The sequence below is a fragment of the Anomaloglossus baeobatrachus genome, chromosome 7 (assembly GCF_048569485.1).
Source record: "Anomaloglossus baeobatrachus isolate aAnoBae1 chromosome 7, aAnoBae1.hap1, whole genome shotgun sequence".
NCBI classification, from domain to species: domain Eukaryota; kingdom Metazoa; phylum Chordata; class Amphibia; order Anura; family Aromobatidae; genus Anomaloglossus; species Anomaloglossus baeobatrachus.
The window spans coordinates 165,181,457-165,209,057 of NC_134359.1; the positions used below are offsets into that span (position 1 = coordinate 165,181,457).

At 47.0% G+C, this 27,601-nt stretch overlaps 1 protein-coding gene across 2 annotated transcripts in view; it reads left to right on the forward strand.

Annotated features, from left to right (window-relative positions):
* IDH1 (isocitrate dehydrogenase (NADP(+)) 1) overlaps positions 1-27,215 on the forward strand; it is a 112,969-nt gene extending 85,754 nt beyond the window's left edge. For both annotated transcript variants that reach the window (XM_075317794.1, XM_075317795.1), the window contains exons 3-9: positions 4,453-4,744; positions 5,419-5,524; positions 6,741-6,918; positions 8,709-8,860; positions 15,455-15,595; positions 19,045-19,207; positions 19,293-27,215. In XM_075317794.1, coding sequence (XP_075173909.1) covers positions 4,453-4,744; positions 5,419-5,524; positions 6,741-6,918; positions 8,709-8,860; positions 15,455-15,595; positions 19,045-19,207; positions 19,293-19,386 — 1,126 coding nt within the window. In that variant the 3' untranslated portion in view covers positions 19,387-27,215. The remainder of the gene's footprint in view (positions 1-4,452; positions 4,745-5,418; positions 5,525-6,740; positions 6,919-8,708; positions 8,861-15,454; positions 15,596-19,044; positions 19,208-19,292) is intronic.
* Positions 27,216-27,601: the final 386 nt, after the last annotated feature.

The window sequence follows — 27,601 nt, forward strand, 5'->3', positions numbered from 1 at the left end:
GTCTTTGATTCCTCTTTCTTTTGCAGGATATCACTGTCTGACTCTTCCGTAGCAGGTGTTACTAGCACCATGTTTTCATTAACCAGGCATATCACTTTCTCTGCACCCTCAGACGGCCTACACTGTGCCCCCTCTCGGCGCTTATTACGTCTTCGGCGTCGGGAGGAAGTTTTGCCCTTCTCGCCCATCTGTACCACACTGTACTCGTTTGTCACCTTACTAGAGTCAGTGTCTTTACTGGAGTCATAATCACTCCCCCTGGCATCCTGGACTATCATGTCCCCACTTAACCAGATATCTGCCTCCCTTTCTGGAGCTACCCCGTTTTTAACGGTCACACTATCGGTTATTCCCTTAGTCCTTATGACACTAAGTTGGGTCCGTCCATCATTTTCTTTGGTCACCCCTAACTTAGGACAGTCAATTTTAGGAGGTGCTATCTCCTCCTTACCACACATAACTGCACAACAAGGACCCCTTTTCACCTCCCAATGTGGTGGGGTTTCCTTTGGGCTGTTCCGGCTCTTACACAAGCAACCGTATACGTCCCCCTGCTTCCACAAGTGCACAAATAATTTAGAGTCCCAACCTATAATAATTGGGTGCAGTAAATCTGAGACTACTCCAACATCATGAGAACCACTGTCCCAGGCTGTCTTAATGACCACGCTGGAGACCGGGTATTCTGTCTCAATACTGTGGGTGCAGCCGACGTGGATCTTCCTTCCAGGAATCAAGTGGACATCAGAGGTGGCCCTCACCAGGGTCACCAAGCTCCTTGAGTCTACGACTCCTGTTACAGATTCCCCATCCACTTCCACGGAACACAGACGTGGCTTCTCGTCGGATGGGTGGTCTATATTGCAAACAGGACACTTGTGGCATGAACACTGTTGTCCCTGGCAACAGTCCATCTGCGCCACTTCACCCTTGGATTTGGGATGCTCCGCACCCTTTTGGGGGACCACCGCTTTCTGGGACTCCATCCTCTTATAGGCAACCACCCCTTTATGGGACTCCACCCCCTTATGGGCAACCACCCCTTTATGGGCAACCACCCCCTTATGGGCAACCACCCCCTTATGGGCAACTATTCCCTTCTGGGACTCCGCCCCCTTTTGCGGTTTCCATGCAATGTCCTTAGCCCCCAGTTCACACCGTTTGCCCTTGTCTCCCTGGGCACCCAGTGTCCATACTGGCCCCCGAAGGGAACGCTCAAACTGGTCCATGGCTGCGACATCGCTACACACTGACAGCTCCTGCTGTCCCTGGACCAGGAACTGGTACAGCTCCTCCACAACGTCCGCAGGGACCATTCCCTCTTTTTGGCTTTTAGCCCCCACTGCTGTCACTGGACCTCCAGGCACATGCTGTTGGTGCTGCTGGCTCTGCAGCAGCTGGTTCAGGAGCTCCTCCATGCTGTAACGAAAAAGAGGCACAGGAGGGGCGCTCCAATGGGTAATACCCGGTGGTCAAAGACAGGGGGGGGGGGTTAGATAACCACTAACCTTTCCAGGTTGTACCGCCCGTACAACCTGGGTCTCCAGCCTGTGGTGTATCACTGCTCACCAAGCAGGTCCTCGCAATTCCGGCCGGCCTGGAATCCTCCAGTCACTGGTCTCTCGCCACGGCAGACCCACTGATTCACCGCCAGCAGCTGGAGCACGCTGTCCCTGTTCGTGGACCCGCCGATCCACCGCCAGCTGCTTGAGTGCGCAGACAATTTTCGTGGACCCGCCGATCCACCGTAAACCGCTTCAAAAAATTTTTCGTGGACCCGCCGATCCACAGCAAGCAGTCCGTATCCACAGGAATATGTCCTATGCCGTTGCCCCTAGCAACCAGACCGCATGCCCACATTCTCCACCATATGTAACGTTGCGCCCTGCAACGTGGGGGTTTCACTCGCTTGCAGCGGTGTGAGGTAGCTTCAGCAACACATGTACACAGTCTCTTCATAGAAATTCTGGCAGTTTATTAAAAACACTCAGCATAAACTGCCCTCAAACATAAACAATAAGTCCATAATGGAAGTTTAGCAACTTCCCCACTCTCTGGCTCCTGCCAGCGTACAACTCTAGCCAAGGTTCCTTCCAGCACCCAGGGCCCTCTGCAGACCCCTGTCTGTCTCTCCTCCTGGAGAGATTCGGCCCTACAGCCCTGGCCTGGCTGCACTCACCTCAGACTCTATATCAGAGCCTTGTGATCAGCCTCCATGCAGGCTGAAACACCCAGAGCTCCTGGCTCTGCTCTAACTTGTTTCCAGTCCACACACTGGACATCTAGAGCCAGCCTCTCTCTAGACTGCCCTAGACACACTTCTCCCAGGTTCAGAGACAGGATTGCTTTAACCCATGGAGCCACACCCACAGGTGGTAAGGCGTGTGTAATCAGCATCACACACCCTTCCATGGCTCTACATGTAATGCAATCCTGTGGAACCACAGGTCCCAGCCAGCTTCACATTGCAGAGCACCCATGCTTCTGCAAAACATACCGGCCCTTTGTAATACAGCCGGTTGATACCTCACACTACATAACGGCAGGATGCCACATTTCCATGTTATACAGTGGTGTGAGTGAGCTCTATCACTTCCCCTGATTGTGTCATCACAACGGACGAGCTGATAGCGATAAAAATTGTGTGTTAGTGGGGACAGAAAATGAGGGATGGCATGGACGGAAAAAGTGAAGCAGTGTTGATGGACTCTGCGGTTGCTTCTTTCTGCCTCTATCGCCACAATTGATTCTGAACATCATTAGAAGATGCAGGTGACTGATTTGGCTAGTGACAGCAGCGTTATGGACGTCCCTGAAATAAAATGTTTCGGTAAAAAAGAAAAATAAGTTCATACAGGGATGATCTGTATAGGGAGAATAGTAGAGACTGTTATACTAAAGTAAATTGCAAATGTTATTAAGGCTTAAAAATCGATTTATATAAAAGGGCATTTTTAGTTATTGGACACCCTCTTTAATCTGGAGTGTGCGCTGGGATGTTGGTGCTAATTCTTGAGCTGTTTTTCCTTTTTTTTCTCTCCCCCCCCCCCCCCCTCGAAAAAAATGAAGTTATGAAAGAAAAACTGGGAGGTACCAGGGACTTTTTCCTCATTGAAATGATAGTTATTCCGGTCTGTAGACTATAGTAGGTGATACATTGATACTAGCTGTATCCATTCAGTACATGCACTTTTCACACCTTTCCTTGTTTTTTCTGCTGTCTAACTATACACAGATGATAAAGTTTAGCTGAAGGGGATATCTGAGTTCATTAAAAACCATGCCACAAGCAGCAAAACTGCTAAGATAAAAAAAAAAGTCTGATATACTCCACCTTTTCATCCCAGCCATGCCAGCTCTGCATCCCTTATTCTCCCCTCTGATCTTCTGCTCGGATATACTCCACCATTTGATCCCAGCCATACCAGCTCTGCATCCCTTATTCTCCTCACTGGTCTTTTGTTTCCATCAGCTGCCGCTGTCACTGCATATTACCCGATGTGACCATTGCAGCCAATCAGTGGCCTCAGAGGTATCTGACACAAGACTTCTGAGGCCAGTGACCGGCTGCAGCCGTTACATGGACTGTGACGGCTGCATCCAATATAAGCATAAAACTGGCTGGATGAATTTTGAGATGAGGAGTGAGTACAGCAGACCGTAAAAGGCTGGGCAAATCTTAATTACTGATTTTAGCTGTATAGCTGTCCGTGGGCTGATGTTTGATTAACTTGGACACCCTCTTTTACATGATATTGGTAAACGGCAAGACTCCATTATCGCCAGTATGTTTTTGACCACGGAGATAATGAATGTCAGGTAGTGAGAACTCTTACTCCCAATAGGCACCAGCTGACCGTGCCTAATGTCTTGTATACACTGATGTAAAGGAGGCCCATTTAGACTGTTCAGTGAATGTGACCGAGCGTTCATAGGATCGGTTGTTTTATGATCACAGTCTAAAAGTGGTGGCTGCCAATCACCCGATGGCCAAGCATAATTTGTTCATCTGCTGAAATTTATCTTTTTATCTTTTGGTTTGTACTAGATATATTGTTCTTGGCAGGACATAGTCCTGTACAAAGCGGATCGTTCTCACTTATTACAGATTGTTCAGAGCCCACCCAATGCCGGAACCAGTCTATTAAACCGCTGCCGACCGCAAAGCATTTTGCCAGTCGGCAGTTGTTTCCCACTATTCACTGCGCAGTGTAAATGCACTTTGTGTTTGTCCACGTAAAGGAACTGTACCATTATGCGTATACAGTGAGTAACATTGACCCCATGCACATACAATGGATCTCTGCTGATTTTTATAATTATTTCCTCTTATGCTCTGTTTTTACTTGTAAAATATAAAGCTCCTTGAAGATATTGTAATGTTTGGAGATTCTATTATGGGGCAGAGAATTCATTATCACATCCATTATCCTAACTTCTCTGTCTTCGTAGCTATGATCTTGGTATGGAGAATCGGGATTTAACGGATGACAAGGTCACAATTGAAGCAGCCGAAGCAATTAAAAAATACAATGTTGGAATCAAGTGTGCCACCATTACACCCGATGAGAAGAGAGTGGAAGAATTTAAATTGAAGCAAATGTGGAAGTCCCCAAATGGAACCATCCGAAATATTCTGGGAGGCACTGTATTTAGAGAGGCCATCATCTGCAAGAACATCCCCCGGCTCGTCTCTGGATGGGTCAAGCCCATAATTATTGGGCGTCACGCTTATGGGGATCAGGTGAGGCTGCATGTTTTGTAGTTGAAGGGCGCTAGTCGCTGAGCCGCAGGTAGCACACTGCTAAATGCTGAGCAGCACTTGCTAATCGTGTCAAGTTCTAGTGCAGGCTGGCAGGAGTAATATATAGGAGCTACCTGCTAGGAAGCGTTTCATATCGCCTATAGACGCTGTATGATTGGTAGAACGTGTTCACTAGAATCCATCTAAAGAGTTGTAGATGAGCTATAACTTTCATAAGGCCTTCTCCGTACCGGTCTCTCTTCTAATGGTCCACAAAACCGCTAGTTTATTTTTTTTTTCTACCTTTCTTCAAGATGGGTCTTCTGTTCACTAGGCCCCACGTCATCGCACAGGGCGCATTACATAGCATTAACACACACACTGCCCATGTGACAGCAGGGGCCTAGTGAGTGGAAGACCCAGCCGGCAGGAAGATGAGTCAATCGGATGACCAATGGCGGTAGGACAGGGAGTGCTCAGAATAGGTATAAATATATTTTTTTCTTCTCTTTAACCCCTCTCTGGCCTTTCAGGAATCACTTGAAGTAATTTTTTATTTTTTCAATTCACTAGTCTCTACTTACAGTGTAAAGAATAAAATGCAAATAGTGTTATGTAATTTTTCACGTGACATTTTCTTATGTTCGCTTTATTATTATTTGTCTTAATTCCAGTACAGAGCCACTGACTTTGTCGTCCCTGGGCCCGGCATGGTAGAATTATCATTCACTCCTAAAAATGGTGGTGAACAAATAAAATATGTTGTACACAATTTTGAAGGTTAGTTTTCACTTATTGTGGGACCAAACTATAAGCGGGCTTTTTTATCCTATACAAGCTGTGAAGCATGTAGACACCACTACAAGCCAAACAAAGGCGTATTTACACTAAACATGATTCTCCTCTGATTACAGTAACTTTAGTGTCATGTAGAGTTGAGCATAGCCATTCAATACAAAATGGGTTGTATACAATTTTTAGACTTTCGCTGAACCCAGCAAACATTTTTTGTATCACTTTGCGTGAATTTTCCTATTTCCTAAATGGCTGCCACTATTGTTCATATTGCGGAAGATTACATCAGCTAGTGGACTTCCCAGAATACCTTGCAGGTGTCACATCACATGGTATCGCACAGCTAATCAGGAGACACTATTATAGCCTGTATGAAAGCAGAGACAGGGAATGCAGCAGCCATTTTGTGGTGAATTTAGCTAATGAGAGGACTTCATATGTAATAACTTAGCTATAGGAAGTAAAAGCCATAAAACACTGCTAAATTGTACAGATATTGTGAGACAGCAGAACAGTGAGGAAGATTAATGTATGAAGTAAAGAGAATAGTCATACAGGTTTTTAAGGGCAGCTAGAGGCTTTGGAGTACTTTCAATTTGCTGCAAATGTCCCAAATAGGGCAAATTCACATTTCAAAAGACTTCCTCACCTCTAGGGACAAGACGCTAAAGCTATGTTCACAAGGTCACAGCTTTGACATCTAGGTTTTATTACTTACATTGCCTAAAGTGCTTTTTGTCTAAACTCATCACTGAAAGAAATGTCTACCCCCGTTGCGTGACTGCACTAGGGCTGGCCCCCGTTATGTGACTGCACTAGGGCTGGCCCCCGTTGTGTGACTGCACTAGGGTTGGCCCCTGTTGTGTGACTGCACTAGGGCTGGTCCCCGTTGTGTGACTACACTAGGGCTGGCCCCCGTTGTGTGACTGCACTAGGGCTGGCCCCCGTTGTGTGACTGCACTAGGGCTGGCCCCCGTTGTGTGACTGCACTAGGGCTGGCCCCCGTTGTGTGACTGCACTAGGGCTGGCCCCCGTTGTGTGACTGCACTAGGGCTGGCCCCCGTTGTGTGACTGCACTAGGGCTGGCTCCCATTGTGTCACTGCACTAGGGCTGGCCCCCGTTGTGTCACTGCACTAGGGCTGGCCCCTGTGTATGAAACTGTCAGGACACTTTTTCTCATCAGTTTTTCTTGTTCTGCAGACTGCGGAGGTGTTGCCCTTGGCATGTATAACACTGACCAATCCATTAGAGATTTTGCCCACAGCTCCTTCCAGATGGCATTAGTTAAAAGTTGGCCTCTCTATATGAGCACCAAAAACACTATCCTCAAGCGATATGATGGACGTTTCAAGGACATTTTCCAGGAAATCTATGAGAAGTATGTATTCTTTTCACCCAATATCCTACTAGACTTTCATGTGATGAAAGTGCCAATTGCTGACTGTATTAAAATCTGACCCCCCAGTTATGAATGAGAACTCACATTCTGCAGTACTAAATGGCTATGTGAATAAGAGAAACCCTGCGTTCAGGATGCACATATGTGCCAGGTATTGACCGGTGGCTCCGATCGCAAATACCAGCATTATGCAATACATGAGACAGGGATCCACAATTCTGATCACATGGTTGGATATTTCATCACAGATATAAGTAATGTTTTCTTTTTTCCACTGATTTTGCACAGCATAGTTGAGGCTTGGTTCCATTAAATGACTGTGCTACTACTATTGTAATCCTTAGCGTTTCAGATACAGATGTATAGGACACCGTGCGGAGGACTGTCTGCCACCGGAGCGTTACTGACGCTGTAAAGGCAAGGACTTTACTAATGAACTAGACAACCATTTCAGAAAGGTGAACCCCAAACGCTTGTAGCAATGTAAGATAATAATGAAATGAGTACCATTTTGTTTATTTGACATATAGCATGCGCTTGGTGTCCTCTTTTCTGAAAGTGGAAAGCCTTGTTAAGCTCTTGTCACAATATAACATACATGTACCTGATGGTGGGGGTTCTCATATGTGGAGGGGGCTCAGTTGTGGCAGATATCAGGTATATTAGATAGCTGGCATGTGTCTCTAACAGCCATGGCAGGAGGTGAGCTCCAATCACGATTGTTAACCACTTAAATGCTGCTGTCATTCTCTGATGGCGCTTACTCACTCCCATCGGTGCCCTGTACAGGTGAATAATTAACTGATCAGTGAACGCTGTAAAAAGGAAAAAAAAAAATCAAAACACCAGAAATGTGGTTTTTTTTTTTTATTTTTTCTGTCAACCCTCCTTTTTTAAAAAAAATATGTACGGTAATAAAAATGGATGAAAACCTCGTATGTAACCCAAAATGGTGTCAATAAAATATCAGTTTATCATCCAGCTCAATTAAAGAAAATATAAAAATGTTACACATCTCGGAAAGTGGTGTGAAAAGCAAAAAAAATTTTTTTTACCAAACTTCAGGAATTTTTTTCATCAATGAAATGAAAACAAAAAATCTAGACAAGTTTTGTGTCACCGTAATTGTACTGACCGGGAGCATCATGATTTGGTGTAATTGTTTTCCACAATTTTTGTAAAAACCAAAATGGAAAAAACCCACAATTTTAAATTTTACAATTTCACCACATTTCCTCCTTTTCTGACTGTTTTCCAGAACATTGTATGGTGCAATCAATGGTGTCATTCAAAAATACAACTCTTCCTGCAATAAACAAGCCCTCATACAAATACATGAAGGGAAAAATAAAAAAAAAAGTGATAACAATTAGAAGAAGGGGAGGAAAAAAGGACAAAACCCCAAATTATCTGCAGAGGGAAAGGGTTAAAACATATTGCAAGTACTGCACAATATAACTTTTCATTTTTAACTGAAGGCACAATGTAATAATCACTAATTCCAATACTAAGATGAACTGCTGATTATTGGGATGCGACCCCCTTCATACATGTGCGATCATTCCCCTGCGCTTTCCTGGCCCGGTGGTGATTGGCGTTCACATGGCTGACGCTCTTCTGTATGACATAACTGCCATGTACAAGGTGTCGAAGGGATACTAACAACACATGATACTTCTGATTGTACAGTCACCCAGTGTTTCCAAGCTGAATCTGGTGGCTGACATGTATAATATGGGGCATTTCACATGTTATTCGTTTACCTACAGACAATACAAATCCCAGTTTGAAGAGAAAAAGATTTGGTATGAGCACAGGCTTATAGATGATATGGTGGCTCAAGCGATGAAATCTGAAGGCGGCTTTATCTGGGCCTGTAAGAACTATGATGGAGATGTGCAGTCAGATTCAGTCGCTCAAGGTAAGGAATAAAACCGCAACAGAAACGCTGTTATTGGCGGTCTATCAATGTTTGTTATGAAACTTTGCGATCACCAATCTGGGGCTGAAATTTTATTTATGAAACCAGTTTATAGCCTCACTGGTGATTGTACTAGATATTTCAGTACCAAACCTTTGCAGAAGGAACCATAATGCCCCTAGAAAGGTTCCAACTTCAGGCTTGAACTTCATTCCGGTTTGTTTGATCTCTGCATGCAAAGTGGGATCCCACCACCCGCCACAGCTGCTCGAACAATGAAATGGCAAAATCTTGTTGTCCCTTGAAAAAAATTACATTTTAATCAATAGATCTTGGAATAATAAACTGTTACATAATTAGAAGAAAAAAGGGATCCTGTGCTGGAATCATCTAAGGTACCGCTGGTTTGTATCTGGAATGTCTGTATGTGAGCATGCAGGAACATGGTTGGCACACACCCAGGGCTGGCTCCAGGTTTTTGTGGGCCCTGGGCGAAAAGTCTCAGTGGGCCCCTTCCACACATAGACATGCAAAGATACATAAACATACAGGCATACGTACACATGTATATTTAAAGAGAAATTCACAAAAACATATATATAAACATACATAAATCTAGACACAGTCATATACACTGACATACATTGATATACACATCATACATGCACACACAGACACATTAGAGATATTTCTAATATTGGGAAGCCGGCAACAGCCTCATTCACCTCCCTGCTTGTGTCCATCCAGCTCCTCCTGGGCATGTGTCTGTGCCACGCTGATTGGTGGCTGCCACTAACAGACATGGCCGCACATAGAGAACACTAACACTGCTGTATATACATCACAAGAGAGGCTGGGGACATACACATTACTGAGGAAAGGTATACGGCTCTAGAGGGGGGCAGTGGCTCTGAGGTGGGGGGACAAACAGCTCTGAGGTGGGGGGGTTACATGCAGCTCTGGGGGTATACAGCTCTGGGGTGGGGGGGACCTACAACTCCTGGGGTATAGTAGTATGCAGCCCCCATATTCCTCCATATAGTGTTATGAAGCCCCCATAGTCCTCCATATAGTATTATGTAGACCCATGTAGCATTATGCAGACCCCATATGGCACTATGCAACCTCCATATAACATTAAACAGTCATCATATAGCACCATGCAGACCCATATAGCATTAGTCACCTTCATGTAGTATACAGCCCTATATAGCATAGTGCTGAGCCAGATAGCATTAGGCACCTTCATGTAGTATACAGCCCTATATAGCACAGTGCAGACCCAGATAGCATTAGGCACCTTCATGTAGCATACAGCCCTATACAGCATAGTGCAGAGCCAGATAGCATTAGGCACCTTCATGTAGTATATAGCCCTCGTGGTCGTCTGGCCACAGTGACTAGTACATATTCGCTTCTCCTCGTTCCCCCGCTGCTCCGGTATCCTTGGCACATCCACTGCTGTCGCTCGCTCTGACCTCACTGCAGGCGCGCAGTGATGACGTCACTGCACTCCGCTGCCGAGCTGTCAGAGCGCCGACACTCCAGACACAGCGGGGAGAATGATGAGAGAAGGAACGCGCTGCTCCGTCTCTCATCATTGCTTTCAATTGTATCGGCAACTGCGATGCTGAAAGAATTGAAAGCGCGATCCTCGGCAGGGGGGAGGCCGGTGACAGCGTGGCCACCGGGCCCCCGAGTAGTCGTACGCCACTCCTGCCACCGCGAGTGGGCCCCCCGGCAGCCCAGGGCCCCGGCATTTGACCGGATGCTGACGCCGGCCCTGCACACACCACACCTCACCTCCTGGGCCGGGGAGGAAGCTTGCTGACCACACAGCAAGGGCTATCAGTTGCTACTTTTTGTAAAGTAACACAATTCCCTGTATGGCAGAAATGCCTGCTCCTGTGATAAGCGACAAGTAAATATGTTACCTCACAGAAAGAAGCAGCTGCAAGCTGCTTCATTGGGGATAATCTATTAATTTCGCTTCATGTTTCCGATCCTTTTAAGCTGTTATCGAATGGTAACTGCTGTACTGATGTTACTTGATAACATATTAGTAAAGTACATGATAACGCTGGGTTAGTGGAAAGATTTTTCTTTTTTACTGTGAGAGGGGCTGCTGAGGGTTGCGGGATCCCGCTCTGCGTGTCAGAATCCCATCAACCTGGCGGTTCGGGACTGTTTGCTACAAAGTTGGGCACTTTTGGGGGACATTAGGCCTCCTTCTGCAAAGTTTTGGTATTAGATTATGTTTTTGAAAAATCACCAGACTGGGGCCACTCACTGTTTTATTAATAAATAAAGCATCCCCAGACAGGAGAGGGGCTCTATGTAATGGCAATTTTTGTAACTGCAGCACTAATTTCCCTGCACAGCTTCTACTTCAGTATGCTGGCGTTCCTCTCTAACTCCTTTTGCTCTTTGTGGTTGTATGTTCTTGCAGCAAAAGTTGCTTAGAAGAAGACAATAGAGGGCAGTAAGCTGTGCTTGGGCTGTGCCAGGCTTGGGCCCCAACATATGCCTTCACATGGATGATTGGATTCTGCCTTTTCTTGTGAAGTGAACATACATTTCAAAGTGTTGGCCACTATAAGCTTTACTTTAAAAGTTGTGTTGTGTAAATGATTTTGTAATTTTCTAATATCTAAGTATTACATACTCTTCTACACTTTTAGTAGTTTTTCCTCACAATTTGACCAGCACTTCTGTCCTTACAATGGCTATTGGTGGAGGATCTTGGGACCAAACCTCCTCCAATAGAAAAATATGACACTGATGGACTTGTTTGGGTATATGACCCTCCATAAACTTCCATTCTGTGGACAGAGGAGCTGTAAAGTCTGTGACTAAGGACAGCACCGAAGTAAGTGCACTTGAACGTGTATTGTGTATATATTGGGGATATGGTTTTGTGAAGTAAGAAGCTTTCCAAGCCGTAGTCCGGATTAAAAGCTATGTATAGATTTTATTCCAGCAGAGTTAAAATTATATTCCCGGTACAGCCAAAAAATGTAATTGTTACCTATGCATTTCAGACTAAAACGCCGTTCTTATCATTATCGATAAATAAGTTTTAGGCTATGTGCGCACGTTGCGTATTTGCATGCAGTTACGCTGCGTATTGCACTGCAGCGTAACTGCATGCGTCCTGCGTCCCCAGCACAATCTATGAAGATTGTGCAGGAGACGTGCGCACGTGGCGTATTAGAACGCAGCGATTCGGCTGCTGCCCGAAGCGTGCGTTCTAAGAAGTGACATGTCACTCTTGTGCACTTTGCATGCTGTCTATAGGGAGCGGCAGCATGCAGAGCGCATGAATTCTGCAGGCATCAGGCGCTTCAGAACACACAGCTTTTCAGCTGCGCTCTGCAGCGGACCTTTTTTGTGCGGTGCAGAGCGCACACGTGCGCACATAGCCTTAGTCTGAAACACATAGGAAAAATTAACATATTTTTGGATGTACCAGGAATGTAATTAATACTCTGCTGCAATAAAGCTGATGCATAGTCTGTAATCCAGAATACGGCTTGCAAGCTTCTCACTTCAGATTGTTCCCCACATTGGGCTGGAGTGTTCCATTTTTTTTCTCCATGCTGTGGATTGTTGGAGCATTAGGGCTGCTTCTCACTTGCGAGTTTCTCGCAGTAGAGCAATGCGAGAAAAACTCGCATTGGAATCGGACACATGTTAGTGAATGATTCAGCTCTCATCTGCGATTTTTTTTCTCAGTCCAAATCGGACCGAGAAAAAAATCGCAGCATGCTGCTTTTTTGCGAGTTTCTACTGCGAGTTTCTCCAATGCAAGTCTATGGGAGCGTGTAAAAAATCGGATGTCACGGGACGGCACTCACACCATCTTAGTGACATCCGATTTTCTAAATACATTTCTCGCATGTTTCCTAAAACACTGGAAACGAGCGATGTCTCCCAATGTCTGTCAATCACTATTCCCTGTCAGTCGGTCTCTCCCTCTCGGTCTCTATTCTCTCTCTGTCGGTCCGTCACTATCTCTGTCCCTCTCTCACAGTCTGTCAGTCAGTTTCCACCCCTCTCTCATACTCACCGTTCCCCGATCCCCCGGTGCGGCGCTGCACGGCTTTCTCACTGCTCCGGCGGCTTTTACTATTTTGAAAAAGCCGGCCGCTCATTAAAGAATCTCGTATTCCCTGCTTTCCCCGCCCACAGGCGCCTATGATTGGTTGCAGTGAGACACGCCCCCACGCTGAGTGACAGGTGTCTCACTGCACCCAATCACAGCAGCCGGTGGGCGGGTCTATACTGTGCAGTGAAATAAATAAATAAATAATTAAAAAAAAATGGTGTGCGGTCCCCCCCAATTTTAATACCAGCCAGATAAAGCCATACGGCTGAAGGCTGGTATTCTCAGGATGGGGAGCTCCACGTTATGGGGAGCCCCCCACCCTAACAATATCAGCCAACAGCCGCCCAGAATTGCCGCATACATTATATGCGACAGTTCTGGGACTGTACCCGGCTCTTCCCGATTTACCCTGGTGCGTTGGCAAATCGGGGTAATAAGGAGTTATTGGCAGCCCATAGCTGCCAATAAGTCCTAGATTAATCATGTCAGGCGTCTATGAGACACCCTCCATGATTAATCTGTAAGTTACAGTAAATAAACACACACACATGAAAAAATCCTTTATTGGAAATAAAAAACACAAACACATTCCCTCATTACCAATTTATTAACCCCGACAAACCCTCCATGTCCGGCGTACTCCATGGACCTCCAGCGTCGCTTCCAGCATGAAGGTGACAGGAGCTGCAGCAGACACCGCCGCTCCGGTCACCTCCAAGCAGCAACTGAGGTGAGTAGCGCGATCGCCTGAGCTGTCACTGAGGTTACCCGCTGTCACTGGATCCAGCGGTGACAGCGGGTAACCTCAGTGACACCTCAGCAGATCGCGCTACTCACCTCAGTTGCTGCTTGGAGGTGACCGGAGCGGCGGTGTCTTCTGCAGCTCCTGTCACCTTCATGCTGGAAGCGACGCTGGAGGTCCGTGGAGTACGCCGGACATGGAGGGTTTGTCGGGGTTAATAAATTGGTAATGAGGGAATGTGTTTGTGTTTTTTATTTCCAATAAAGGATTTTTTCATGTGTGTGTGTTTATTTACTGTAACTTACAGATTAATCATGGAGGGTGTCTCATAGACGCCTGACATGATTAATCTAGGACGTATTGGCAGCTATGGGCTGCCAATAACTCCTTATTACCCCGATTTGCCAACGCACCAGGGTAAATCGGGAAGAGCCGGGTACAGTCCCAGAACTGTCGCATATAATGTATGCGGCAATTCTGGGCGGCTGTTGGCTGATATTGTTAGGGTGGGGGGCTCCCCATAACGTGGAGCTCCCCATCCTGAGAATACCAGCCTTCAGCCGTATGGCTTTATCTGGCTGGTATTAAAATTGGGGGGGACCGCACGCCATTTTTTTTAATTATTTATTTATTTATTTCACTGCACAGTATAGACCCGCCCACCGGCTGCTGTGATTGGGTGCAGTGAGACACCTGTCACTCAGCGTGGGGGCGTGTCTCACTGCAACCAATCATAGGCGCCTGTGGGCGGGGAAAGCAGGGAATACGAGATTCTTTAATGAGCGGCCGGCTTTTTCAAAATAGTAAAAGCCGCCGGAGCAGTGAGAAAGCCGTGCAGCGCCGCGCCGGGGATCGGTGAGTATGAGAGAGGGCTGCTAACTTCAGTCACTCGGGGGATTAGTGGTCACCGGTGAGTCCTTCACTGGTGACCGCTAATCAGGACGCGGCACAGACAGAGCCGCAGCATCACAATGAAGTCGGGTGAAGTTCACCCGAGTTCATTCTGACAGTGCGGCTCTGTCTGTGTCTGCTGTCATCTGCCATTCAGCTCTGCTACATGGCTGTCTGTGTCTGCTGTCAGCGGCCATGTAGCAGCGCTGAATGGCAGATGACATAGTAAAAAATACGCATTACACACGCATTACACACGCTAGTAAAATCTCAGAAATAGCATCGCACTTGCGTTGCACTCGCACCTAACGTGAACTAAAATCAGCCGAGTTTTTTTCAGCCCAGTCGGACCGATTTTACTTGCATAGATGTGTTTCCACCCTTAAGGTGAGCTGGTCTGCACATGTATCTTGTATTCTCCTCCTTCCTCACTGCTCAGCTCTCCTATGCTCAAGATGGCAGCTAATGTAGGAGGGTGTGACCAGACCTGTCCATCTACCCATTATACAACCGTTGTCCCATGAGCATTTTGCCATTTTGAGAACAGAAGAGCTGTGTCATGAGGAAGGAGAACCTGTGAAAAGAAATATACTCGTAATAGCCCCCCACACATCTTTTACAGTAGAGATATAGTAACCATGTACTTTAAGTAAACTATGACCATCAACACATTATGATGATCCTACACATTAATCTTGTAGTTGACTGGGAAAGGGAATCCTGTTTGAAAAAGTACAGACACAATCCTGTCCTCGTGAATTCGGAAATGGCTCAGCATTGTAGAATAATAACCTCCTATAAAAATGCACATCAGTCGTGAGTGAAAAATTGAGAGGTATTTGTGTTGGCGCAGGCTATGGATCCCTGGGGATGATGACCAGTGTTCTGATATGTCCGGACGGCAAGACTGTGGAAGCAGAAGCAGCACATGGCACTGTGACCCGCCACTACAGGATGCACCAGAAGGGCCAGGAGACCTCTACTAATCCTATCGGTGAGAGGAATGTAAAATCTCATATGGATGCTCGTAGTGTATGGGGTATAATGGTACACAAGTATATTGTATTCATCTGTAGTCTACAGGAATGTCAAACTCATTTTCACAGAGTGCCACATCGGCATTATGGCTGCTTTCAAAGGGTAATTGTGCTTGTAAGAGCTCATGCAGATCTCAATGCAACATGGTACGAGCATGTACTGAAATGCACAAGCTGTCCAGGGGCCATAAGAGAGCTGTGCCTGGGTAGAAGGGCTATACAAGAGCTATCCTCCTGGGTACGAAGGCTATACCATTGTCTCATGGTTAGAGGACACTGACAAGTCGGCCATGTTCTATATAACATTTATCACGATCCAAGAAGGCTCCTGTAACCATTATCCAGTAGAGTTTACGGTTAACCAAGTCATTGCTGATAAGGTCTTTACCAGGCTTTGTCAGCCTTAAAAATACTCAGATTAATTTTTGTGGCTATCTAGAATTCATCACCCCAAAACAAATTGTGTAGAGTAACATTAGAGATGATAAAGATTAGGGAGTGTACAGAAGCTTACCTAATGGAACAGGGCTATTCCCACCTTTACAGATGGTGATTACCGTATCATGCTTGTAAAGACAGGCTCTTTTGCAATTTACTATTTTATTAAAATTGACAGCTATTCTTGAGATAAACATTTTTTTTTCTTCTTTTGTTTATAGCTCGTTACCTAGGAGACCGACCACTGCTGCTGTCTAGCTTGTAAGCACTGCACTGAAGCTGGACAGGATTAGGGGGTATTGGTGCCCTCTATCCTGCACAGCTCCAAAAACAGTGCTTACAAACTCAATAGAAAAAGACTTGTAAGCATCATGCATGTTCTGCTGTCCAGCAGCGGCAACAAGCTATAAACAAAAGAAAAGGGTTAATATTTCAAGAACAGCTGACAACTTTAATAAGCAGTAAATTCTAAAATCGTTTGTATTTCCAGGCGTAATCTGACAACCATCTATGACGATGGGAATGACCCTTTAAGGGGCTGGTGAAAAATAAAATATTCTAGGTTTTTCATTAATAGACAATAATTAATCTGGATGTAAATAATTACAAAAAGTTTGGAAAATGTAATCCTAAGTGAACTTTTAAAATATACAGGCGATTATGCCTGTAGTAGACGGGTCAGTGAGATGCCTTCAGTAGCCATAGCGATTGAAATTGGTGGATGGTCTATAACATTCAGCTGTCGGTGTAACGCTTCTCTTCTGAGTTCAGTAATGTGTGGTGTACCCAGGGGTGCCTTTTGGATCTTCTTTTGTCAGCACATGGGGTCAGCTTTATTCCTTCCCGTGGACTCCTGCATTCATTATGATAAATCGGCCCCAGTCTCATGGTTCTGCGTTTCGTATAGTCGTCTTTGAATGTTATCCTGCCTTCATATAACAATTGAGTGGCTGTGGGACAGACCCAGCCAGAGTCCCCTTCATTTCTCAGCACACCACATACAGTCATGGCCAAAAGTTTTGAGAATGACACCAAAATTTATATTTTCACATGATCTGTTGCCCTCTCAGTTTTAATTGTGTTTGTCTGATGTTTACATCACATACAGAAATATAATTGCAATCATATTAGGAGTACCAAAATGTTATATTGACAGAATGAGTTAATGCAGCAAGTCAATATTTGCAGTGTTGACCCTTCTTTTCAGGACCTCTGCAATTCTCCCTGGCATGCTCTCAATCAACTTCTGAACCAAATCCTGACTGATAGCTGTCCATTCTTGCATAAGCAATGGTTGCATTTTGCCAGAATGTGTTGGTTTTTGTTTGTCCACCCGTCTCTTGATGATTGCCCACAAGTTCTCAATGGGATTAAGATCTGGGGAGTTTCCAGGCCATGGACCCAAAATCTCTATGTTTTGTTCCATGAGCCAATTAGTGATCACCTTTGCTTTATGGCAAGGTGCTCCATCATGCTGGAAAAGGCATTGTTGGGCGCCAAACTGCTCTTGGACAGTTGGGAGAAGTTGCTCTTGGAGGACATTCTGGTACCATTCTTTATTCATGGCTGTGTTTTTAGGCAAGACTGTGAGTGAGCTGATTCCCTTGGCTGAGAAGCAACCCCACACATGAATAGTTTCAGGATGCTTAACAGTTGGCATGAGACAAGACTGGTGGTAGCGCTCCCCTCTTCTTCTCCTAATAAGCTGTTTTCCAGATGTCCCAAACAATCGAAAAGGGGATTCATCTGAGAAAATGACTTTACCCTAGTCCTCAGCAGTCCACTCCCTGTACCTTTTGCAGAATATCAGTCGGTCCCTGGTGTTTTTTCTGGAGAGAAGTGGCTTTTTTGCTGCCCTCCTTGAAACCAGGCCTTGCTCAAAGAGTCTCCGCCTCACAGTGCGTGCAGAAGCACTCACACCAGCCTGCTGCCATTGCTGAGCTAGCTCTGCACTGCTGGTAGTCCGATCCCGCAGCCGAAACAGTTTTAAGATACGGTCCTAGTGTTTGCTGGTCCTTCTTGGGCACCCTGGAGCCTTTTTGGCAACAATGGAAGCTCTCTCCTTGAAGTTCTTGATGGTGCGATAGATTGTTGACTGAGGTGCAATCTTTGTAACTGCGATACTCTTCCGTTAGGCCATTTTTGTGCAGAGCAATGATGGCTGCACGTGTTTCTTTAGAGATAACCATGGTTAACTGAAGAGAAACAATGATACCAAGCACCAGCCTCTTTTTAAAGTGTCCAGTGGTGTCAGTCTTACTTAATCATGACTGATTGCCAGCCCTGTCCTCATCAACACCCACACCTGTGTTAATGGAACAATCACTAAAACAATGTTAGCTGCTCCTTTTAAGGCAGGAATGCAATGCTGTTGAAATGTGTTTTGGGGGTTAGGCTATGTGCGCACGTGTGTGTAATTCATGCAGTTACGCTGCGCTACAAAGCTTGTAACTGCATGCATCCTGCGTCCCCTGCACAGTCTATGGAGATTGTGCAGGGGCCGTGCGCACGTGGCGTCTTAGAGCGCAGCGCTTCGGCTGCTGCCCGAAGCGCTGCGTTCAAGAAGTGACATGTCACTTCTTCCGTGCACTTTGCCGGCAGCTCCTGCTCTGTCTATGGCAGGAGCTGCAGGCAGAGCGCATGGAATCGGCTTTGTTTTTTCTATGGACATTTTCTGCAGCGATTTGAAGCGCACGTGTGCTTTTCAGATCGCTGCAGAAATTTCTGCAGGGCTAGTACGCAACGTGCGCACATAGCCTTAAAGTTTATTTTCTTATCCAATATTGACTTTGCAAGTAATTGCTGTTAAGCTGATCACTCTTTATGACATTCTGGAGTATATGCAAATTGCCATTAGAAAAACTTAAGCAGTAGACTTTGTAAAAATTAATATTTGTAGCATTCTCAAAACTTTTGGCCATGACTGTAGTATTCTGGATGTTTTTTTGATGTTTTTCTTTTTTTCTAGCTTCCATTTTTGCCTGGACCCGAGGTCTTGAACACAGAGCTAAGCTGGATAATAACTCTGAACTGAGAAACTTTGCTGTGGCCTTAGAAGAAGTCTGCATTGAGACAATAGAAGCCGGCTTCATGACCAAAGATCTTGCTGCTTGTATTAAAAGTCTCCCCAAGTAAGTGTCCTGTACCTCAGGGGATGTCTTTACTCAGAGGTGGATCCTTCTGTTAGGACACTAACCCCTCCTGTTTTCGTTTCAGTGTGCAGCGATCGGATTATCTGAATACCTTTGAATTTCTGGACAAACTGGCTGAGAACCTACAGCTGAAACTTTCTGCTCAACCTAAGCTGTAGTTATGCTTCTTAGAAGATAAATCTCAGGGTGATCTCTTCACTGGTAGTTTACAGCATTCAGCAGGACAGATTTACTTCGAGTGCAAAGCATCGGTTCTCCTCGTCTGTTCACACAAATTTTTGTTTCTTTTTTTTGGCTTGTCTATACTTCTTTAATTCCACTGTGAAGTCTTTGGATTTCTGTAACAAGTGTTGTGTAGCGATATAACTAAAACAGCTGTTAATATGCCCCCTCCCACCTCAAGTGTCTATAGCCCACAAGCTAAGCTCTAAAGCCTGTTCCTTTGCATTAGCCCTTAATGCACTTTACGGGTAAAAAAATGTCAGGATTTGAAACTGAATTTACATTTCACTATATACTTTGATGGAATATCTGACCACAGAGTTGTTTTGGGCCCAAATTAGATCCAGCAAGATGTCTTTTATATTTCTCATTGAGCCAAAACCAAATATGGATTGAAAACCAATGTGCAGTGGAGTTTCTACCCCTTCCCTCTCCCAAAATAATAAGCGTGTGAAATTTATTCTTCAAGGGTTTGTCTCACCAGCAAAGTCCATTTTAATCAATAGATCTTGGAAGAAGAAGAATTTCCTCAATTGGATGTTTAAGAAGGGAATTTTGTTACTTACCGTAAATTCCTTTTCTTCTAGCTCTTATTGGGAGACCCAGACGATTGGGGTATAGCTACTGCCCTCTGGAGGCCACACAAAGCACTACATTAAAAGTGCAAGGCCCCTCCCACTCTGGCTATACCCCCCCGTGGTATCACGGGTTCTCCAGTTTTAGTGCCAAAGCAAGAAGGAGGAAGCCAATAACTGGTTTAAACAAATTAACTCCGAATAACATCGGAGAACTGAAAAACCGTTCAACATGAACAACATGTGTACCCGCAAACAACAAAAAAACATCCCGAAGGACAACAGGGCGGGTGCTGGGTCTCCCAATAAGAGCTAGAAGAAAAGGAATTTACGGTAAGTAACAAAATTCCCTTCTTCTTCAGCGCTCTATTGGGAGACCCAGACGATTGGGACGTCCAAAAGCTGTCCCTGGGTGGGTAAATAAATACCTCATGTTAGAGCTGCAAAACAGCCCTCCCCTATGGGGGTGTCACTGCCGCCTGCAGGACTCTTCTACCTAAGCTGGCATCCGCCGAAGCATAGGTATGCACCTGATAATGCTTGGTGAAAGTGTGCAGACTGGACCAGGTTGCTGCCTGGCACACCTGTTGAGCCGAAGCCTGGTGACGTAATGCCCAGGACGCACCCACGGCTCTGGTGGAGTGGGCTTTTAGCCCTGAAGGAACCGGAAGCCCCGCAGAACGGTAGGCCTCTAGAATTGGTTCTTTGATCCATCGAGCCAGGGTGGCTTTAGAAGCCTGCAACCCCTTGCGCGGACCAGCGACAAGGACGAAAAGTGCATCGGCACGGCGTATGGGCGCCGTGCGGGAAATGTAGATTCTGAGTGCTCTCACCAGATCTAGCAAACGTAAGGCCTTTTCATACCGGTGAACCGGATGAGGGCAAAAAGAAGGCAAGGAAATATCCTGATTAAGATGAAAAGAGGATACGACCTTAGGGAGAAACTCCGGAATGGGGCGCAGCACAACCTTGTCCTGGTGGAACACCAGGAAGGGAGCCTTAGATGACAGAGCTGCCAGCTCAGACACTCGCCGAAGCGATGTGATTGCAACAAGAAACGCCACTTTCTGCGACAGCCGAGAAAAGGAAACTTCCTTCAGAGGCTCGAAGGGCGGCTTCTGGAGAGCAACTAGTACCCTGTTCAGATCCCATGGATCTAACGGTCGCTTGTACGGGGGCACAATATGACAGACCCCCTGCAGGAACGTGCGCACCTTAGGAAGACGTGCTAGACGCTTCTGAAAAAACACGGATAGTGCCGAAACTTGCCCTTTAAGGGAGCTGAGCGACAAGCCCTTTTCTAACCCCGATTGCAGGAAGGAAAGAAACTTGGGCAATGCAAATGGCCAGGGAGACACTCCCTGAGCAGAGCACCAGGACAAGAAAATCTTCCACGTTCTGTGGTAGATCTTAGCCGAATTTGACTTTCTAGCTTGTCTCATTGTGGCAATGACTCCCTGAGATAATCCAGCAGATGCTAGGATCCAGGACTCAATGGCCACACAGTCAGGTTCAGGGCCGCAGAATTCTGATGGAAAAACGGCCCTTGGGACAGTAAGTCTGGTCGGTCTGGCAGTGACCACGGTCGACCGATCGTGAGATGCCACAGATCCGGATACCACGACCTCCTCGGCCAGTCTGGAGCGACGAGTATGACGCGGCTGCACTCGGATCTGATCTTGCGTAGCACTCTGGGCAAGAGCGCCAGAGGTGGAAACACGTATGGGAGCTGAAACTGCGACCAATCTTGAACCAAGGCGTCTGCCGCCAGAGCTCTTTGATCGCGCGACCTCGCCATGAATGCCGGGACCTTGTTGTTGTGCCGGGACGCCATTAGGTCGACGTCCGGCACTCCCCAGCGGCGACAGATTTCCTGAAACACGTCCGGGTGAAGGGACCATTCCCCTGCGTCCATGCCCTGGCGACTGAGGAAGTCTGCTTCCCAGTTTTCTACGCCTGGGATGTGAACCGCGGATATGGTGGATGCTCTGTCCTCCACCCACATTAGAATGCGCCGGACTTCTTGGAATGCTTGCCGACTGCGCGTCCCTCCTTGGTGGTTGATGTATGCCACCGCTGTGGAGTTGTCCGATTGGATTCGGATCTGCTTTCCTTCCAGCCACTGTTGGAAGGCCAGTAGAGCAAGATACACTGCTCTGATCTCCAGAACATTGATCTGAAGGGTGGACTCCTGCGGAGTCCACGTCCCCTGAGCCCTGTGGTGGAGAAATACTGCTCCCCACCCTGACAGACTCGCATCTGTCGTGACTACTGCCCAGGATGGGGGCAGGAAGGATCTTCCCTGAGACAATGATGCGGGAAGGAGCCACCATTGTAGAGAGTCTTTGGCCGTCTGTGAAAGCGAGACTTTCCTGTCCAGGGACGTTGACTTCCCGTCCCATTGGCGGAGAATGTCCCATTGAAGTGGGCGCAGATGAAACTGCGCAAAGGGAACTGCTTCCATGGCTGCCACCATCTTCCCTAGGAAATGCATGAGGCGCCGCAAGGGATGCAACTGGCCCTGCAGGAGAGATTGCACCCCTGTCTGTAGTGACCGCTGCTTGTCCAGCGGAAGCTTCACTATCGCTGCTAGAGTATGAAACTCCATGCCAAGATACGTTAGTGACTGAGTCGGTGATAGGATCGACTTTGGAAAGTTGATGATCCATCCGAAAGACTGTAGAGTCTCCAGCGTAGCATTCAGGCTGAGTTGGCATGCCTCCTGAGAGGGAGCTTTGACCAATAAATCGTCTAGGTAAGGGATCACCGAGTGTCCCTGAGAGTGCAAGACTGCTACCACCGCCGCCATGACCTTGGTGAAGACCCGTGGGGCTGTCGCCAGACCAAATGGAAGAGCTACGAACTGAAAATGGTCGTCTCCTATCACAAAACGTAGAAAACGTTGATGTTCTGTAGCAATTGGCACGTGGAGATAAGCATCTCTGATGTCTATTGAGGCAAGGAAGTCTCCTCTGGACATTGAGGCAATGACAGAGCGGAGGGTTTCCATCCGGAACCTCCTGGCGTGCACATGCTTGTTGAGCCGTTTTAGGTCCAGAACAGGACGGAACGAGCCGTCCTTTTTTGGAACCACAAAGAGATTGGAGTAAAACCCTTGCCCTTGTTCCTGAGGAGGGACTGGGATCACCACTCCTTCCGCTCTTAGGGAGTCCACCGCCTGCAGCAGAGCATCTGCTCGGTCTGGCCGTGGGGAGGTTCTGAAGAACCGAGCTGGAGGACGAGAATTGAACTCGATTCTGTACCCGCGAGACAAAATGTCCGTCACCCACCGGTCTTTGACCTGTGACATCCAAATGCCGGAAAAGCGGGAGAGCCTGCCCCCGACCGGCGATGCGGAGGGGGGGGGCTGGAAGTCATGAGGTAGCCGCTTTGGAAGCGGTACCTCCATTTGCTTTCTTGGGGCGTGTGTGAGTCCGCCACGAATCTGAGTTTCTTTGCGTCCTCTGAGTCCCTTTGGACGAGGTAAATGGTGTCTTGCCCGAACCTCGAAAGGACTGAAACCTCTGCTGCCACTTTTTCTGCTGAGGTTTGGGTGTTCTGGGTTGTGGTAAAGAGGAGTCTTTACCCTTGGACTGCTTAATGATGTCAGCCAATGGCTCGCCAAACAGTCTCTCTCTAGACAAAGGCAAACTGGTTAAACATTTTTTGGAACCAGCATCCGCTTTCCAGTCCTTTAACCACAAGGCTCTGCGCAAAACTACCGAATTGGCGGACGCCATTGAGGTGCGACTGGTAGATTCTAGGACCGCATTGATAGCGTAAGACGCAAACGCCGACATCTGCGTGGTAAGGTGCGCCACTTGCGGCACTGCTGGATGCATGATAGCATCCACCTTTGCTAAGCCAGCTGAAATAGCCTGGAGTGCCCAGACGGCTGCGAATGCCGGAGCAAACGACGCGCCTATAGCTTCATAGACAGATTTTAACCAAAGGTCCATCTGTCTGTCATTGGCATCTTTAAGTGAAGCGCCATCCTCCACTGCAACTATGGATCTAGCTGCAAGTTTGGAAATCGGGGGGTCCACCTTTGGACACTGTGTCCAGCGCTTGACCACCTCAGGGGGGAAAGGGAAACGCGTATCTTTAGATCGTTTAGAAAAACGCCTTTCCGGGTGAGCGTCGTGCTTCTGGATTGATTCTCTGAAGTCAGAGTGATCTAACAAAGCACTCAATTTACGCTTGGGATAAAGGAAACGAAACTTTTCCTGCTCCGCAGCCGCCTCTTCTGCTGAAGGGGCTGGGGGAGAAATATCCAACAGCCTATTGATGGCTGAGATAAGGTCGTCTACCATGGCGTCCCCATCCGGGGTATCCAGGTTGAGAGGGGTTCCAGGAATGGATTCCTGATCACTCTCATCAGACACATCACAGGGAGACTGATTGCGCTGAGACCCTGAGCAGTGTGAAGACGTCGAGGGTCTTTCCCAGCGAGCTCGCTTAGGGTGGCTGGGGCCATCATCTGAGTCATAATCCTCGGCCTGTGAAGCCGGGGACCCCCCTATGGGCTGGATACATTCCAAGTAAGGGGGACCTGAGGACAGAGGCCTCGCCGTGCCCAGAGACTGAGCCCCATGCATAGATTGCAAGGTCTCAAGGATTTTTGCCATAGATACAGACATATTATCTGCAAAAACTGCAAAGTCCGTCCCTGTCACCGGGGCAGAACTTACAAGCGTCTCAGCCTGGGTCACTACCTCTCCTGACTCCGGCTGGCGAAGCAGTACCGGGTCGGAGCATTGCACACAATGGGGGTCATCAGAGCCTGCTGGTAGATTAGCCCCACATGCAGCACACGCAGTATACACAGCCCTTTTTGCCTTGGCCGCCTTGCGTTTTGAGGATGACATGTTGCTGCTTCCACAGAGCGATCTGGGATATGCAGCCAGAAGCGCACCTCACAGTGCAAGAAATACAATATCTATATAACTGTATCCAGTACACTGATACACAGTGAGGCACTAGAGGGACCAGCACAGAAAAAAACGCTTACCGCCCGCTTAAAAAGCGGGTGTGTGGTCGCCAGATAGCCCCTAGTCCAGGTCTCCCAGAGCCTTGCGTCCTTCCTCCAGCCAGGCATGCATGTAATGGCTGCCGGCGTCTCGAGAGAGGAAGGGGGGCGGGCCCTGGGCGTTCCTGGCCAAGAGCGGGAAGCCTGCTTCCCTCTGTGCATAGTGTGAGGGCTGGAGCATGTAAATCAGGCTCCAGCCCTCGTCGCTGCTTGCGAACAGCGTCTCTCCCCTACCCTGAATGACAGGGTGGGGGCGGGAACGAAACGGAGCTGCCGGCGTCCTAGGCCCAAAAAGCCGGGGACTAAAGTTATAACCGCCGCCGCCGTAAAAGCGCGGACGGCGGATCCCCGGCGCACCACAAGTCACAGCAGCGCCGCCCGGTCCAGAGGGGGTCGGCGCTGCGTTCCCATACACAAAAAATCCCCCAGTAATCTGTAGGGACACTAACTCCAACATTGCGGTCCCCGGCGCACTACAACACCCAGCCAGCCCGGAGTGTGTCTGTGCCTGCCGGGGACACAGAGTACCTGTAAGATGCAGGGCCCTGTCCCTGATCGTACTCCTGCTCCGAATCCATCAGGTTCTAATGGGTCTGTGGATGGAGCCCGGCATCAGAGCTGAGAGGCCGGCAGGATCCCACTTCCACAGAGCCCTACCAGGGGATGTGGAAGGAAAACAGCATGTGGGGCTCCAGCCCCTGTACCAGCAATAGGTACCTCAACCTTACAACACCATCCAGGGGTGAGAAGGGAGCATGCTGGGGACACTATATGTGTCCTCTTTTCTTCCATCCGAAACCGTCAGCAGCTACTGCTGACTAAAATCTGTGGAGCTATGCATGGAATGTCTGACCTCCTTCGCACACAAAGCTAAAACTGGAGAACCCGTGATACCACGGGGGGGTATAGCCAGAGTGGGAGGGGCCTTGCACTTTTAATGTAGTGCTTTGTGTGGCCTCCAGAGGGCAGTAGCTATACCCCAATCGTCTGGGTCTCCCAATAGAGCGCTGAAGAAAACAATTCTTCCTATGCTGAGATAATCTTATAAATGTGCCCCTGCTATGTACTGTGTAATGGCCATGTCTGACCGTACAGGAATATCATCTGATCATACATCTCCTGGGCAGGGTGAGAATGCAAAAGGCAGTATAGCAAAGGATCAAAGTGGCTTCTTTCCCTTGCCCAGGAGCTTTGTTAGCACAATTCCTGCCCAGGAGCTGTGGTATGATCAGACCATGTCCCTTTACGGTCAGACACAGCCATTACACAGTAAATAGCACACTTATCAGATTATCTCGGCATAGGAACATTGTTTCTGAATACATCTAATTGTGGAGCATATTATTCCAAACTCTATTGATTAAAATGCACTTTATGGGGAAATTTCTTTAAGGGTGAGTTCTGTCAATGCAGAAAATTCACAGTAACTGTACTAGCTAAAGGGTACAAGAATTTAATAATTGCTGTATGTTAGGTAAATTTTCTGTGCATCATTGCCCTGTATTGTGGACTTTAAATTCTACACCATCTGAAGTCTTTCTGTAGAATGAGTTGCAGATTTCACACTTTCCTTTGTGTGAAATTCTGTGCATGTCATACATTATGTCCCTACATAAGCGGCCATCCTATTAATTATTCCTGGTCCTATACCTCAGTCATACTGAAATGCTCTGCCTCAACTTGTTATGGTACAATAGCCTGGGGGCAGTACTACACTATTGGAAATAAATATACAATTCTACTCTATATTGCACTTATTGTGAGATGAACGTATGAAAATTAGAGGTGATAACAGTTGACTGAATATCACATAATGCAGGCAGAATCCTGGCCGCTATGTGAATCTTGATGTCCTGCATCACTAGTAATGTGTGGAGCAATAGATGCAAATAACAGAAATATATCACGTTACACTACACGTCATCTACAACACTAATACACTGATCCAACATTACAGCTCATGGGTTTTTGGCCTCCTTCAGATGTTGATTTTTCTAAAATGAAGGAAAAAAAAAAAAAACAGTGTCCAGTTTGTTGAAGTGTCTACTTATAACAAATGGCTAAACTTCTCCTATCATGTTAAAAACAAACAGCACACAGATGTTATTGGGTGCTGTCAGTATGTGGAAAAAAAATATAAAATAAACTTGTATGTAGTGGCGTAACGTGAACTTCATGGGCCCCAATTATCACAAGTCTTTAATGGTATTGGTCTTGTTATATAGGCCAAAAGGACTTTTGGTGTCTCCTAGCCTCCAGGGCCTGCATCTCTTGTACTTGCACCCCTGCTTGAATGGGTAATTTTGTTCTGTGACTTAGAAAGAAAAAGGCCATTTTTGAGCCTTCTGTGGACCACTTGGTCTTCCAGAACACATGTGAACAGCCCCATAAACTCTAATGGGCACATCTGGCTATGTGTGGAAAGCACGTACATAACTCGGACAGTTAATCTTCCAGAAGCATGCGAAGTGTGCAGAATTATTGGTAAACTTTGGAAATCCATGAAAATGGTGAGGGCTATGAACCAGCTTACACAATAAGCGGTAC